Here is a 17,939-nt window from a genome sequence, read left to right on the forward strand (position 1 = left end):
ACTCTATTCTGGTGGAATCCGGAAATTTTACAGATTTATCGCTTGTAAATCTGTATGTTCTTGATCGAGATTAGTGCTTGCTTTTCTCCATAATTTCCGACCGCGTCACCATTAGTGACAAAGTACGTGATCTAAACTTTATTCCTCATCAATTATCGAGTAGGAGGCAGGAGGAATATACTAACGGCCCGTTTTGATAGTCGTTAATAAATTGTCGTAATGAGAATAAATTTCAGATGTAATTTTATTAGGGAAGCACCCTTAAAATCTCGAGTTAAGGTTACAACTGGGTACTAAACTTTGCCAAAAGTTCCTGTTTGGGTACTCAACTTTAAATGTTTCAGTTTGGGTACTCAAAAACTTCTGTTACTTTTTCTAGTTATCTCCGATTAAATAATAAAAAAATATTTCTCATAATTTTTTTATTTCTCTTCTTTAAAAAATTTGATCTCTTTTTCTCTCCTCCTCATAAACACCAAATACACTCCCACCAATCCACCACTCCACCTTCTCCCACCATAGACCACGCCAAAAATTTTTTTGCCATCGTTTTTTTTTTTTTTGGCAATTCAAAATTGTTATTGACTACCAAAAAAATATGGTGAAGTTACAACCAAGCACAATGAGCTGAACTCAGTAGAACAGGCTCTACCTGAGGAAACAGCCCAAGCACACCAAACAACAAATCAAACATAACTAGAAGAATTAATAGACTAACAAATGTCTATCATCTTCTTTACATAAGCAAGCAACTCTGAAAATAATAACTTTCACCACCTGACTACAATCTAAACACTTGCCATTGAAAATTTTGTTGTTTCTTTGACCCCACACAGCATAAATGGTTTCACTAAAACACATTGTATAGATCTTTGCCTGTCTAGTGCTTCCTCTAGCTTTAGCTATAGCTATGGCACATTCCTGATCAAATGTACTGCCTGAACTTGTGACACAGATGATCAGACACACCCTTCTCCAGATACTAGCAGCATAAGCACACGCAAAGAATAAGTGTTCAACACTTTCATCCTCTCTATCATATAAACTACAAGTAGCTCTGCAAGACACATTCCATTTAAGAAGTCTGTCAGTGGTGGCTAATCTATTTTGGATAGCTAACCAGACAATAAACTTGCTCTTTGGTGAAGCATGGTTGTTATAGATAAGCCTTTTCCAAGGCACATGTTGCTGGACACCCTGAAGGAGCTTATAAGCTTGCTTAATACTGAATTTGCCAGCTTTACTAACCTCATTCCAACCTCCCAACAGTTGCAAAATCTCTCAGGTATCCATAATTTTCCTAAGAAGCCAGGAAGTATTAGCATTAATACTCACTGTAGTGTAGGTGAATCTTTTAATATAGTACTCATGAACCCATTTCACCCACAATCTATCAGATTTATAAGCAATAGCCCACAAAAGCTTTAGCATTGCAGCCTTATTCCATAGATTCATGTTAACAAGATTCCAACCACCATAGGATTTAGGATCATAAAATTTACTCCAGGCTATAGGAGCTTTCTTAGACTCTATAACATTACCAGTCCATAAGAATCTTCTGCAAATTCCTTCCACTTCCTTAATTACTTTCTTTGGTAAAGGAAATATATGCCCCTAGTAGTTTTGCATACTACTTAGGATACTCCTAACCAATTGAAGGCGCCCAGCATAGGAAAGGAGTTTAGCAATCCACCCTTGAGCTCTATTAGTGATTCTTTCAACAAGAGGTTTGCACTGAGAGTAAGTGAGCTTTTTTGAACTCAATGTAATCCCCAGGTACTTGAAAGGTAAAGTACCTATTTGCATATTGCTCACTTCAATTAAACCAACAGCTTCATCATTGTTTACTCCAGCTAAGTAGATGTTACTTTTTTCAGGACTGATGTGCAGACCTGAAGCAGAAGAAAACTTTGCAATTGCACTACAAATCTTTGAAACTGAGCTGTGATGTTAATTTTTTTGCCATCGTTGTTGATACCCAATTATCCACCATCATCAACCCATCAAAAATATCCATAGATACCATCAATTTTAAAAGAATCATCACCATTACTGTTCTAATCACCATTAAAACACTCATGACTTTTTCCTGAATCAAAAACACTAGCACACTTCACATCAGCATGATCATTTTTTTTTGCTAATTAATATAGGTAATGGATCAATTATACCTTCCCTATTGATGCAACGACTCTGCTCAGGTCCCAATCTCTCATTCGATTTAATCTGCTCTAACCAATTCGAGAAATTATCCCCTCGCCATAGCTTGATTCTGCAGGGGTTGGATCGCTGCACGTGGTGTGAGAATCTTCTTGAATCACCACTGGAACCTCCTCCTCGGTTTCCAGCATAGACCCCCTAATATTCTATCCATTGATTTTAAGTTCTTCGCTTGAGAACTCGCATCGATTGTACCTTGCTTGTTTACTGCCGAAGTACTTTCCTGAAGAACTGTCGTAAGATCGATCTACGAAGAGAGGAATTCTAGACAGAGAAAGGCGCGAGGTTCAGTCATGTCTACATCATCATCTTCATCTGATGAAGAGGAGAGATAATTAATGGATTCAACTAGATTGACACTTTGAATTACGTAAATACTTTCATCATCAATTTCGAAATCAAATTGTGATCCCAATTGCATATATCTTTTTGGGTAGAGTTGATACCATTTATTGTTTCGCCATTGAAGAATTTGAAGTTTTTTTTGTATTTCGTTGATTTTTCTCTGTATTTTGTTTTGTTTCAGTGGAAATTTCTCTCTCCAATTTTTTGGGATTTATCTCTCAAATGTTGATTTTGCTTGTGAAATGCAGCATGATGATGTTGTTTTGGTTGCAGGAGAGGAGCGATGGAAGCAGGAGCGGATCGGAGGAGAGAGAAAAACTATAGGGGAAGGGGGGAGGTGATGGAGCGGTGGAGTGCTGGTCTAGAGGATTTGATTTTAAGGGGAGGAGAGAGAAAGACAATAAGATATTTTTAGGAAGAGAAATAAAAGAAATTATCCAAACACACTTTTTTTTTATTATTTAATTGGACTTAGCAGCAAAAGTAACAGAAGTTTGGTTCGAGTACCCAAATTGAAACTTTTTTAAGTTGAGTACCCAAATTGGAACAAAGGGCAAAGTTTAGTACTCAGTTGTAACCTTAACTCTTAAAATCTCCATGGGCAAGTAATATCACCGCTAAACTTGTATTTTTGTCTTTAAGGGAAAACAATTTTCATTATCACTCATAACCACCTACAAGGTGGTGTTGGATGAGAATGAAAATTCAAGAAAAAAAAGTGGACAATTTATGATAAATTAGCATTATCATGGGAATGGACAATAATATTCTTCACAAATTTGCACACAAATTTATTCTCATTACCACCATTTATAACCAACTACCAAACGGGCCGTAAGAGATTAATACATTTATTTACCGGATAAACTATCCACAATAAATAAGGAATTAAAAACAATTAATTCTACTGAATTGTACTACACTATTAACTAATGTCTATTTATAGTGAGCGGATTACTCACTGAGTAGATAATATTTTTTTATAATATACTAGTACTCTATAATTAATGAGGAAGAAAAATCAAAGATGACAAGAAAGTGACAAATTTTTATGGACACCTCAAAAGTGTCAATCTTTTATCTTAAAAAAAATTAGTAAGAAGAATTCCTCTAAACTATCCTCGCACAGGGCCCCCATCCAAAAGCTCATTACAAGCCATACATCTTTGGTTTGGTCGGTTTTATTTGCATCGAGGAATAATTAATTCCGAAAATATACTCTCATTTAGACATCTCTGGAACTTTCGTCCACATTACATACTTTGCGTTATCAATACCAATAACTTCCATTCTTAGTTTTACTATTCAAACTCACAGAAGAATCTTTCTAAATTCACATTTTATCCCTTAAACGTTAATATATTAACTGCTGCACATTTTGCCGGTCTTTATTGGAAAAGACTAGCCGAGTCTTCCCATAGACTTGTTACAATACCAGCAAACTGCAAATAGCAATAAACAATTACATCCGTCATTATTTTAGAATTGACCACATAGGCACATATTATGCTGATCCACGACATTAGATTAATGTATGTGCCGTGTGACAATACATGATACCAAGGCTGGCACACCCCCACATAAGTTTAATTTCCATCCTTGAAACTTCATAACGATTTGGTCAAACTAATTACAGAACCCAGATTAAGACAGCGGAAAGGATCAAGAAGCTTATATTAGAGGCCACACCATCAAGTTAGCAAAAATAAATATAAGATCAGAACACATAAGTTGAGATAAACAACATTGGTGAGTAAATAAATACCATAGACTATAAAGGGGGTAACATAATGTACACAACTAGACCTTTATCTCTGTACAAGAATTCTCCGGAAGCCATATCAGTACCTCCAGAGGGTCCGAATTCGGGTTACTTGGTACTTCAAGATGAAGATTCAACACCTACTTGCTGTTTCGGGCTGTGCAACAACCCAGCTATCAAAGATCTTCCGTTCCCTCAAAACAGGCGTCTCTCCATTCAATACACCACGTCCAATGGTGAAAGTAGCAGCACCAGCTATGATGAAGTATACTTGATTCCTGTCATTAATCACCCACTCTCATCCAATCGATATTATGCAATCAAAGCAGATGGGAGGCGGAAAGGGTAAACAACTACACATACATATTTGAAAATTCTGTTATGTTTTTTCTCTTTGTTTTATTTCGATTTTTATGTTTACTGGTAAGCAACTAGTACTTTCATCATAAACTCTTTCGACAGAGATTAGTAGAATCAAATGTTGATACTTTGAAACGGTAATTTAAGGGAAAAAAACATTGCTTAATATTTTATAGAACATGATAATCTTTGTTTTTGTTATTTTTTCAAGTTTTAGAAGTTCTGATTGAATTCTTACTTTATTAGTGGATTGTGGGGGATACATTTGGGGGATGGTGGAAGTGCTCAGCAACTATGTTATAATTTCTCCATCTCCTTTAAGTTGACAATTATTCACATATTTTGACTATCTTTTGTGATTTGTTCTCAAGAAAATTCATGTAGAATTTATTTGTGTGTGTATTTTTTCTCATTATCAACTTTTCTGGATTTCTTCTTATTGATGATTAAACATATCAACAAAATTTATGCATTTGCAAACGTGACTAAAGAAACAAATAGACTGAAAAAAGCTAGAGGAAGTATATATCTAATTTCATTTCATTGTTGATTATTGAATTGGGTTCTCCTTATTGTAATAATGGATCCAACAATACAAAAGAGAAAACAATCTGTAAAGTAATAGTATCAACTAGAAAACAGAGGTGTGAGTTTCTGACATTTTGATTTTTTTGACAGTGAAGCATATGCAAGCTCAAAAGAAGAAGACAAGGCCACCTGCTGTTTCTGCATCCCATACATTAAAGATGAAAAACCAAGATCCTTTGATCCAGCGGACATTTATCAGCAATTTGAGTTCTCTACAACTAAAACATGCCTTAACAGCAACATGCTCTTAGCTAAATCCATAGCATCTGATGGCCACCCTCCATATTTTTTACGCAGAAAAGGATGGACGATAAGTGGCAAGTCTCTAAAGAATTCTGAGCTGAAAGAAGCTCGAGGTATTGACTCCTCTCTTCGAGCACATCTTCCAGACTTCAATTTTCCGGCATCACAAGAATGTTCCAAGTCTGTAATTGTTGGTAAGTGGTGTTGCCCTTTTATGTTCATCAAAGAAGGCAGGGAGAAAGATCAAATCAAGTACTCTGTGTTCTATGAGATGACACTTGAGCAACGATGGGAGCGTATATTCACTGCTGACAGGAACTACAGTCATGGAAAGGTAGTAAACGTCGATGTGGTTGTTCCGGCGGAAATGGCTGAGATTGCAGGTCAAGAAGCTGTCCAAGAAGAAGGAAATAACAATAATGGGGTGGTCTGGTTCAATGTAAGAGGAACAGAAGAACGCGTGGGGATAAGCTCACTGATTATAGAAAGAATGATGTGGGAAGAAGGAAGAGTTGGCTGGTTCAGAGGGAAAGAGAAGCAGGTTAAGGTGATTAAAGATGAGGAATATGCAGGTGTAGGAGATTGGAGAAGTTTTGGTTGTTATTTGCTTGTCGAAACTTTTGTTTTGAAAAGGAATGATGGGAGCATCCTATTTACATATGATTTCAAGCACACTCATCAGATAAGAAGTAAATGGGAGTGATATCAGTAAGTTGTGCTTTTCTATGGAGATGTCAAAATTCAAAACTTTGTTCCTGTCTTGGGTTTAGAAGATAAAACAGTTGTAATATATATATTCTTGCTGCTTCAAAAATTTATATTTGTGTGTGTAATAGCTAGATCATATATTTAAAATTGCTTTGTATTGTGTTATAGTTAGTTTGAATATCGGCTTAATAAGCCTTCACCACATTTGCAACATCACATTCTTGGACCGCTCTTTATCCTACTTTGTCAAAAGTTGTCTTTATTCCCTATTCCTTGTGGGAACGCTTGATAATGATTTTACCTCTGTGGTATATGGTCTTGAACAAAAAGAAAGAATAAAGAATGAGATTAATATTCATATCTATTCAATGCGTCTTAATCTATTTTTAGACCATTTTCTTAAACTTATTTCTTAAAACCTTTTTTCTAACCTCTTTTATAATGAGTAGAATTAATTATTAATTACTTGAATTAATTAGTGTCATTAATTTGCCACAAAATATCACGTAATATAATAAAAATCAGAATTATATGTATTAATTCGTTTAATAGGCTCATTTGGTCCATCACCCTTTAAACATTTCTTCTTCTTCTTCTTTGGCCAAAAGGCAAAGATTGATTATATTAAAAAAAAAATAGCATATCCTGCCTTGCTAAATCAGTTACAAAGTTAGGGAAATCCTGAATCCAAATACGTTCAGTATCAACATCAAAATTGTGTTTGGCAATTGAATGAGCTAAAACATTGTTATCTCTACTCATATGAGAGAAAGAACAAAAAAAAGTAGCAAGATAAGGAATGTCTTCAGGGAGCGTTTGGTTCATATAATGGTATAGGTTTGGAATCAAGAATGAAATCAAGGTGGTATAGGTTTGGAACTTGATACCTAATACCATGTATTTGGTTTTATTTGGGAATGAAATTTTTTCTTCTATTTAATACCTAGAGGTATTGGTATGAGCGAAACCCACCTCCCCTTGGGTTTCTAAACCCCATACCTTATGGGTTTGAGGTATGAGTTTTAAATCTCTCAAATTATTAAACAAACACTAGGTATGGATTTTGCTAATTCTAAACTCATACCGCATACCAAAATTGCATGAACCAAACACTCCCTCAATAATAAAGCGCAAAACATGCTTTGGCTTGTCTTTCATTCTTCAATCTTGAAATCAAAGCCAGACGATCACCTTCAACTACTATGTTGCGTACCCACATTCCCACGCCATGGCCACTTTCAACCCAAAATGTAAGGCTTTACCTTCTCTCATCTCTGTTCCACCCCACCCATCAGTATGCTTAACACCAAGAGTAACAATATCACCTTTCGAGTCGCGGATGAAGACACCAAATGAAGCCTTCCAACCCCCCCTTTGCGCAACATCAACATTAAGCTTCCATAGTGTTATTATATGAAATCCTCCTTGGGATTCTTAGTGATCATATTCACAATATATACCAAGAGTCCATACAACACTAATTACCATAATCAACTACTTTACATAAGTACATAATTCTAAATAGGGAGACTAAATATATTTCCACTAGTACACCCCCAAAGTTAGAGCAGGAGGAGGACGAATGCTCAAACTGGAAAATCCATAAACAAGGGTTGAGGTATACCCTTGGTGAAGAATCTGCAAACTGTGAAGAAGAAGGCATATGTAGAACGCAAATATGGCCAAGGGCAACCTTCTCACGAACAAAATGAATGTCCATCTCCACATGCTTAGTGCGTTGATGTTGCACTGTGTTATGAGACATATAAACAACACTGATATTACACTAGTGGAAAAATAAGGAAGGGCTACGTATTTTGACAGCAGCCCTTCACTTTTTAAGTAGGGCTGCGCTTTTCAAACGCAACCCATTTTAGGTAAAAAATGCAGCCCTTTTAAGCATGAAGGGCTGCGTTTTTAGTAAAAAAAAAAACGTAGTCCTTTTGACCCAAAAAAAAAATTAAAAAATTTTTTTTTTTTCATTTTTTTACTCCTAAATATATCTACTCATGTTGATATTGTTTTAACGAACGAAACCTCCTTGCTATCCTGAATTATTTGACAACAAAAACCATCATTAAACATTTTTAAATCCTCCTTCCATAAGCAAAGATCATATTTTTAGTGAATTGTTACAACTTATAGCCCGATTTCGCATTAAATCATCATTACCAGCAGTTAAATCTTCCCTCCACAATCCAATATCACCTAAAATTATAAAACAAATAATTTGCAGTGAATCAGAAGCATTATAAACCATTTATTTCACAACCAAATTTCATACATGTATTGCTTAATTAATTTTACAATATATCATATACATATTAAAGAAAAAAACATAGATCTATAATCTATTAGCCCATCATAAAAACACAAATCATAAAAACCAACGAACGGAAATGGAAAAAAAAGGAACGAAAATAGAACATAAATGAAAAAAAATGAACAAAAATGAACAAAAAATGAGAAAAATAAACAAAAATAAACAAAAATGAAAAAAAAAACCCCTAAAATTATAGATCTGAAGTTGCTATCAACGAACGAACAACCAACGAGATAAAGACAAGGCGGGGCAAGGCAGAGTTCGACCAACAGAGAAGGAACGGCGCGGCAAGGCGGCGCAGGTCAACGACGAACGATGAACGGAGGCTGAAACTTTGAGAACAACGAACGGAGAAGGAACGAACGACGAACCCGACGTTGGTGGTTTTTGCGCGCGATGGTGGTGGGGAGACGAACGGCGAAGGAGGAATGAGGGTTTTTGCGAGAGAGGAGAGAGAATGGGTTTGGTGCCTGCTTCTGATTTATTCAAAGAAAAGAGAGGAATTAGGGTTTTGAATAATTGGAGAAGGAAGAGAGAGGAGAGAGAATGGGTTTGGTGCAGCATTATTGAGCGCGAGTTTAAAAAACGCAGCATTATTGAGAGCGAGTTTGTTTTTAATAGGGTTTTTTGTCCCAAACTACCTTTAACTTTTATATTTTTGTGAGAAACTACCTTATAAAAAAATTGTTGTCCCAAACTACCTTACTTTTACCATTTTGTTGTTGACAACTATCTTAGGTCGGTTTCCGACGTTGACTTTTGTTTTTTCCGCTTTTTTATTGTCACATTATATCACTTGACCTCTTCAGACCCTTTTTTTAAATTTTCCCCACCCTAATTTCCTCATTTTCCGGTGTGCGCGCGCTCTCTCCCTCATATCAATGTGACACTTTGTACCACCAATCCACCATTAAATTCCTCTTCTACTTAAACTAAAATTGAAACAATCACCCTCCTCAATTCCCACAAGGGTAATTTTGTTTTTCCCACAATTTTGAACTGAAAAAACAAAAGTCAACGCCGAAAACCGGCATAAGGTAGTTGTCAAACCTATCCATCTTCTCCCCAACCAACAACACGTGTTAGTTTTTTCCTTCAAAAGCTGAGGAACTTTCTACCACCCCTAATCACAACATTTAACTTTCTTCGAGAATAGTTGTCTAGGTTTACAGTTCTAGGGCACTAGATCTTGCATTTGATTTTCATGCAAGTTCCCACCAATAGACGTTGAGCACGTTTATCAGGGTTTCTTTTGCTTTCTCCAAAGCTGCTCCTCAGATCAGCTATTTATTACACTCCACTCAAGTTTTCTTCAAGTGCTTAAACTCTATAACTCCTCTTCCTTGTCTTGTCATCTTGATCACTCATTTTCTCTACTTCTTTTTTCTTTTATCCTGTTCCCATGCAAAGAACTTCAGAGTTCCGAAATTTTTGTATGGGGGCATTAATTGAACCCCCACCTAATCCCTCTTCCCTACATCGTATAAATTTAAATATATCTGTTCTTGGGCATTTCTTTGTCCCAAATCCGCCAACACCTTCGTTGGTTTAGAGCCCTATTAATGCTCAATGGGTAAAACGTGGCTCCATAAATGTCAACAGAACCGGGGAATTCCTTATCTTCACATGCAGCCATCGTCATTGTAATAGCCCTAAGAAGCCCTAACTCAAAACCCTGATTATGTGCTAAAGCATGAGATCGTATTAAAGTAACTACAGAGCAGTCTAACTGTGTATTTCCTATGATATTATGTTTAATTAGTTAACTTATATGTTTTACGTAAGTTAATTGACTACTTCATATAGAGTTATAGGATTTTAAGGTTCTAGGTGGAAGTTAGTTACTTGAAACTATCAGTTATGCTAAGTTTCATTTGGTTGTAGTGCTTAAAGTAGATTAGAATACTCTCCAACACCATACGAGGGCAAAAGTAGGTAAGATCTACCATTCTTATTGGATAAGAAGACTTTGGAAACCAATAGATAAGTTGAAAAGTCCTTGAGAGCCTTAAACATTAAGATTGTGAAAATCGTATAGAGATTGTTTTATCGGGTAACGATGACCTTCCAGTTAAAGAGCCTTTCGGGATTGAATCCGAGCTCAGAACCTAACCAAACTTGATATATGACATGCTTAGATGTCTTAAGGTTAAAATGGTCATTTAAGCCCAAGAATTACGTGGCTTAATAAGGTAAATTGCTTACATAGTAAAACCTGGCCAGCTGGAATTACAGCTCAGACCTATCCTCAAAGAAAGCTGCTTAGCAGCTACTCAAGTGTCGATCTCTCAAAGCCCTTTGAATGCATGATAGCCAACACCAAAGGCTAACACCTCAAGCAAGAATCACCCAGAAACTCCAAGAAACCGACGTTGCCCAGATCACTTTTCCCTCCTCCTTGGGTACCGCCAGAACAGGCTATAAAAGGCTGTTCGGGTTTTCGTCTCCTTTCTCATATTTTCTCCTCTTTGACACCCACTTTTCTCTACATAGAACTCTTCTAAACATCCATACAGAGTTGTACAACCTTTGGTTCCAACCTTTAGACCATAAAATCATATAGAAAACCTTGTTCAAAGATCACATAAGTTGCTGTAAGTTCAACAGTTTACATCTCTTGTATTTAAGCTTAGTTTTTCATATCTATAAGCTTGTTGAAACTAATCTTTAGCATTTTATACATTCAGGGGAAGCTGTAGGAGTAGTTAACCAAGTGAATTAAGGAATTTCGTGAGCTTTAAGCATCCTTAGCTAAGGTACACACTTAGTTTGGTTTAACCTAGAGATTTTCCACTCTTATAGTTAAGTGATTGTTTCTTTCTTGTGTAAAGCATGTTTATGAAATGAATTTATGTATGATATGTGTATTATTATGTGTATATTGAGTATATTACATAAGTATAACATGCTAAGGTTCTTTAGAGATGTTTCAATTGACTAAACAACACTTATACACTAAGTATTACGATTATGCTTCTAAATGGGATGTGCTTAGTACATGAACTTATATAGTAATTGATAATTGGTAATCTCTTGATGAAATAGATGTTGGAGTATTATTTAATTCCCTAAGACATAATTGGTTAAGTTCTATCAAAGTTATTATGTTAAAAACTAGTTTTAAGTATGAAAACCCTAAATCTTCTCAACTATCAAAGTAAGGGTAATTGAAAGGAGTTGATAAGAGTTCTGATATTAAGGATGAGTTGATAAGGATTTTGAGTATTGAGGTTTAAAGTATAAACCATTAAATATCTTATTTTATAAATATGAAAGTGAGGCATGAATAGGCACCCCGAGTTAGGGCGGGTAGAGTCCCTAGCTGTTGCCTTCCAGGAGGGGCTAATTCCTGGCGTTATAGGACATGTCCGGGTAAGTCTTGCAAGCATAACAATAAAAGGCTGGGTGACGACCCTCACTAGTTTGGAGACAGCTGGTACTGCGTGGTACCCCTCTCCACTCGCGTTCATGCCAAACGATTGATTTTGTGAAACCATAGTAACTAAGTTAAGGGTGATTATCTGTTATTATAACTATGTGTTAGTTTTCAAAATACACCTAAACTTGTATTTTCTATTATACAGTGTGTACTCAGCTTTGCTGATTGTTTTGTCATTTCTGTGGCCTGTCACTCGGTGGGTGGCAGAGTTTTGATGCAGGTTGGTACGAGGATATGTGATGAAGGTGTTTACTTTTGTAATAGACTTTCAATAATGTAAATTAAGTAATGACATCTATATACATATGTTTACATAGTTAAGCAAGTGATAGACTACTGAACTTTAGTTTTTTTGGTGTATGTAACCTAAGAGCTCTTATGAGGACAGCTTTGTATGCATTAAGTAATGTATAAAGTATGTTTTTGAGGTAATTCGATATTCTCTTCCTTATAATTTGAGAATGTCATGGTAATAGTCCAAATCTTAGTTGTGATAACGCTTCCGTTGTGATTAAACGATGTTGATTAAGATTAGTGGAGGTTTGGGCTGTTACAATCATGATGTGGAAGCTCTACTCCAAGAGCACACAACCATTATAAATTATTGAATCATTACTTTTGGGGCCTGTCACTGGTCCATAGTGCCGCGAAGTATATACTTTCACCATGCTCGTATCTGGGTTAGAGTAGCTAGACTTCCTTTTAGTTATCTCTCTAATGCCTGGGCCATGCAAGCTTTACGTCATGTAGGCTTCATTGAGAGCATGCATGACGAGACCAAGGATCTCCCTCGGGAACCGGAATTCAGAGCCCACATGTTGATTGATCTCTCAAAACCACTAATACCAGGTTGTTTTTTACCCCTCTTTAATTCTCAAGTAATTTCAGTATATTTTAGATATGAGGGTGTTTTTAGGTTTCTATAAACGTCTTATTAAATATTTTTGTTAAACTTCTGAACCCTTATGTGATCTATTGAATAAAGACACCCCCTTTGATTTTAATATCAGCACCTATTGTAATTCGCCCTGATTGGAATTTACCTTTTGAATTGATGTGTGATGCGAGCGATTATGCTCTTAGCGTTGTACTAGGACAAAGTAAAGATAAAAAGTTGCATGTGATTTATTATGCTAGTAAAATGCTTAATGATGCCCAATTAAATTATGCAACTACTGAAAAAGATTTATTCGATGTGGTTTTTGCAATGTACAAGTTTAGATCATATCTTATAGGGTCTAAAGTAATTGTTTACACAGATCACTCTGCCTTAAAATACTTGCTAGATAAAAAGAATGCTAAACCTAGACTTATTCGTTGGATACTTCTACTACAAGAATTTGATTTATAAATTAAAGATAGAAAAGGTATTGAGAATCCAGTGGCAGACAACTTATCTAGACTCCAAATTCATGAAAAAGGTAATGCAATACCCATTAACGATAGCTTTCCTGATGAGCGTTTGCTAGTAGTTTCTAACCTCCCTTGGTATGCTGGTTTGGTGAACTATTTGGTGCATGGTATTATTCCCCCTGATTTTAGCTATCAACAGAAGAATAAATTTATGTGGATGGTAAGCATTATTTTTGGGAAGAACCTTTGTTATACAAGTTTTGTGTTGATGGTATAATTAGACATTGTATTCCTGAAGAAGATATAAAAAGAATATTGTTTCATTGTCATTATTTAGAGTGTGGTGGTCATTTTAGTACTAACAAGACAGTAGCTAAAGTTTGGCAATCTGGATTTTATATATTAGCCTACTATGTATAAAGATGCAAAAAAATTTGTTGCTAAATGTGATAGAGGTCAACGAGTTGGTGATATATCTAAAAGAAATGAAATGCCTATGAATATTATTCTTGAAGTTAAACTGTTTGATCTTTGGGGAATCGATTTTATGGATCCTTTTCCTCCTTCTCTAAACAATAGATACATATTAGTGGCAGTTGACTATGTATCTAAGTGGGTTGAAGTTATAGCCACTCAAACTGATGATTCAAAGGTTGTTATGCTTGTAAGCCTTAACTAGGACATGCCCCCGGCCCCTATTCATTGTTTTTTGGGCTTCACCCACGCAACGTGGGTTTGGAAGGAGATCACTCATCCTCCAAGGCCCTTTGTTGTTGTTCATACCCTACCTTATTTGGTATCGGCCTTTTACCTATTATAACACTTAGCTCCCATAATTTATTTACACAAACAATGTATAGTTTACAAGTACCATCCTTGTTTCAAAGAGATCATATTCATCCATGAAGGGGAAGAAAAATCACAACTACTTTAGTATTGCTAATCATTTGCAAGACTTAAATCTTCTTTTAACATCGAAAAATTCCTCGTAATAGTTAAATATAAAGATTGAAGGAAATAATAAAATTTTACTACTTTTGAATGTCATCTAGGCACTTAGTGTGCTCATTTTAACTTTATTAAAAGGGTTGAGTTAACTTGAACATGTGAAACTTTCGTCAAAATAATTCCAGCAAAAACAATGAATTGAAAATGAACATAACTTCCTGCTCGATACAACAAATCTATATATTCCAAAGCCTAACCTCAAGAACTTTTCTATATGAACATTTTTTCGTGAAAACGAAAAGAGCTAAAAATTCCGTTTCGGGGGCCAAAAGTGCGATTTACAGTAATAGGTTATACCAAATTCGAAAATAATGTTTATAATATTGACCCAATTCAAAGAGAGCTTTTTATATGAGAACTTCTTCATAAAAATTCAAGTAGGAGTAAAGATCTTCTTAAACATAAAAATAATTTCACCATTTTATAATCATTTATGTATTCATTTGTATACATATAAACATATTTTGAAAACCACATATTAAACAAATCTATAGGGATCAGTGTCATTGCCGGTAAACTTTCTAATTAGACCGGTACATTTATTGAAAGGAATTTTGATGTTTGGCGCAAAATTTCTCCGAGCCTATGATGTTAAAGAATTATCTAGCTGATGCTTTCTGTTTAGAATGTACCTCTATACATAGGTTTACAATGTATTTACTACATCATCGTACTGCATAATAGTTGTGGAATTATTTCCAGCTTCATTATTGTAGAAACATTATATTCAGGCTCGGTCCTGAGTTTTTTGGGGTCCTAGGCAAAATAGTAGATTGGTGCCTCTTTAAAAATACAATAATAAATTATTATTTTTCATTTTCAGATAAATGTTTTTTTAAGATAACATTGTAATTTGCAAATAAAATAAATCAAACTAGAAAATTCAGAATGAAAATACTTAAATCATATTATAGAGTATAGATTTTTACATGGAAACTTCTTGTCTCAATACAAGACGAAAAACCACGACCTACTCAGGATTTAAACTCTTCACTATAATAGGAAATCTCCTATGATTCAACGTATTACATACGCAAGTTCCACTTGGAACTCCAACTCTCTCACAATCTCCACTCTATACTCTAATTTAACTCTAAGTCTTTCAAGAGTTCCACAACTTTACTCAAACCCTTCACCCCAGATAGAATTCACCCTAATCTACACATACACAACAAGAACTTACTCAATTTATACTTACAGTTCCAATCGAACTTGATACAGATTCACTCAAACCCTTTACCAATTCCCATTACAAGAGTTCACTCAAACCCTTTAACCCCAAACTCAAATACAGACGCTTGATAATTTGGTTTAACTCTAGTATATTAAACTGAAATCTGTAAAGGAATGGCACTCGTATGATTGAATGGGACTAAAAAAAGAATATAAACATATTTCTTTTGTAACGCTATTCCTTAAGCCAAACTTATAATGACATAAGTCTAACACTATGGAAAGACACTAGTCAAGACAATTTGAAAACTCAATTGAACTTGTATATTTATAACAGTCTTTTGGAATGAACGTGGGATTAATCATGTGTTAGTGGTTAAACTATTATCCCATGATGTTCCTTACGCGGAGGAACACGTTCCTCAATCATCCCATGATCTCCATGATTACTGTTAAACGTGGGAGAGAATTAAGTTACTGCTCCTTAATTTTAGCAACCACTTTAAGCATTAAATTGATAATCTGATTTAATTAAAAACATTTTAATTATTAATACCAAAATAAATCCTTTTACCAAAAATATTATCTTTAAAATATTTCCATAAAAACCGAAAAGAAAAATTATCTTTAGAAAAATATAAGTTTTTCCTTAAAAAGATTTTCCTTAAAATCATATTTTTCCTTAAATAAAAACGGTTACCTATAATCTAGGCATAATTTACTCAACTGACATAAATGAACCGTTGTAATGCTCCATCCTAAGTCTAGTTGCTTTTAATAGTTAGTTTCTTTAATTTAGGTTTAATAGACTAGCACATATGTTCCTTAGAGAGGAACAAACAGACAATTTCTTTAACAACACTCATTATACGTATTATAAATCTAGCCTTTTTATTTTCCAAAAACTGCAAAGAAAAAATTAGATTAATTAAAATCAGATTCCTAAAGAAACTGATTTTATTAAACCTATTTTATTTCAAACTTATATTTTATTTTAAAACTAAAACATATCTTTTATTTTAAAACTAAAATTTATCCTAAAACAACAAATGTATATTATTTATAAATAATTAACCAAGTAGATATTTTTTAAGAAACAAACTCTAAATAAATTCTTATAAATAATATGCATCAGATTTATTGACTCTTAAATACTTTTTATTCTAAGTTCCACAAGTTCCTTTGTCCTTACGAGTTCCTTTAGACCTTGTTCCATTACCTTTCACGTTTTCACATACTTACATGAATCCTAGAAAATAAACTCATATTTTCTGCCTTCATGCTCCATGCTGCTCTAACTCAAGAACCGCATGTTGATAGCTCCACCTTTGGAACTTCGATGTGCTAGTTCCTTTAATAAACTTCGCACTCATAGTTCCTGCTCAGGAACTTATTGTTTCAACTCTGAAACTTTACATTGCTGCTCCCAACCAGGATCTGCTCCATAACTTCATATTCAATGTTCCTAATAAGACGCACCTAGGAACCGCTCTATTTGTATTTCCTATAGGAACTCTTTTAGGAACTTCACTTGTTGGAAAACCTTCATGATGTGATATATTCAACCTTTGATGACTTGTTTCATGTTAATGTAATATGCATATCTCAAACATACATGTTAGTTAAATAATCATCATTTGTTTACAATCATCAAAATACTACATGACTCAACAGGTTGATCTGCGTCGAATGTCTCGAAGCATCCGATGCACATAGCTAGCATCCTGCGTCTTGGGGGCTGGGGCTCAAGGGTCATGTGTGTCGGACATTGCTTATGTCTGACGCAAATAGTAGCTTACTCTCTGCGTCGGATCCTAATATGTCGCAAATTATCTCTCCTTCATTTGCGTCGAGGCTTGTGGTGTCGGACACATGACGCAAATGGGGGTATAGCATCCGACGTAAATCGTTGATTTTGTACTAGTGTAAGCCTATGTGCCTGCCTTCAAATAGTCAATCTGCTATTCATATTTCAAATAATCCTGTTTTTCATGATAGTACCAAGCATATTGAGGTTGATTGTCATTTTGTTCATGATGAATTGACTTCTAGTAATTTATATATCTCCTATGTTCCTAGTGGACGTCAATTAGCAGATATTTTGACAAAAGCTTTCAGAAGGGATCATTTTGATTTCTACCATGCAAGTTAGGTATTTTTGATATTCTTACTCCAACTTGAGGATGAGTATTGGAATTAGGAATATTATGTTGATGAGGAGTCTTTGTGTTATGTTTCTATTTATAAAGTTAGATTTTTCTATTCCAGTTAGGTTTCCTGAATTTAGGATGTATATATACTAGTTTTATATGCACGCGATGCGTGCGAAAATACGTAGAAAATTAATTTTTTTAGGGGATGTAGAAAATTAAATTAATTGTTAAGTATATCTAATAAATTAGAAATTTTTGAATTGT

At 34.8% G+C, this 17,939-nt stretch overlaps 2 protein-coding genes across 2 annotated transcripts; one reads left to right on the top strand and one right to left on the bottom strand.

The window, feature by feature from the left end:
• Window positions 1-705: 705 nt before the first annotated feature.
• Window positions 706-4,040, bottom strand: LOC125498803 (uncharacterized). Its single transcript, XM_048647087.1, has 4 exons — window positions 4,001-4,040; window positions 1,797-1,892; window positions 1,336-1,529; window positions 706-1,197 (listed from the first exon to the last, which is right to left on the bottom strand). Exons 1-4 carry the CDS (start codon window positions 4,038-4,040, stop codon window positions 706-708), a joined length of 822 nt encoding a protein of 273 aa, XP_048503044.1.
• An 85-nt stretch (window positions 4,041-4,125) lies between these two features.
• LOC104896314 (hypothetical protein) lies at window positions 4,126-6,439 on the top strand. The gene is made up of 2 exons (XM_010683049.4): window positions 4,126-4,672; window positions 5,366-6,439. Exons 1-2 carry the CDS (start codon window positions 4,356-4,358, stop codon window positions 6,219-6,221), a joined length of 1,173 nt encoding a protein of 390 aa, XP_010681351.2. The 5' UTR covers window positions 4,126-4,355; the 3' UTR covers window positions 6,222-6,439.
• The last annotated feature ends 11,500 nt before the right edge of the window (window positions 6,440-17,939 follow it).

The sequence above is a fragment of the Beta vulgaris genome, chromosome 6 (genome assembly GCF_026745355.1).
Source record: "Beta vulgaris subsp. vulgaris cultivar EL10 chromosome 6, EL10.2, whole genome shotgun sequence".
NCBI classification, from domain to species: domain Eukaryota; kingdom Viridiplantae; phylum Streptophyta; class Magnoliopsida; order Caryophyllales; family Amaranthaceae; genus Beta; species Beta vulgaris.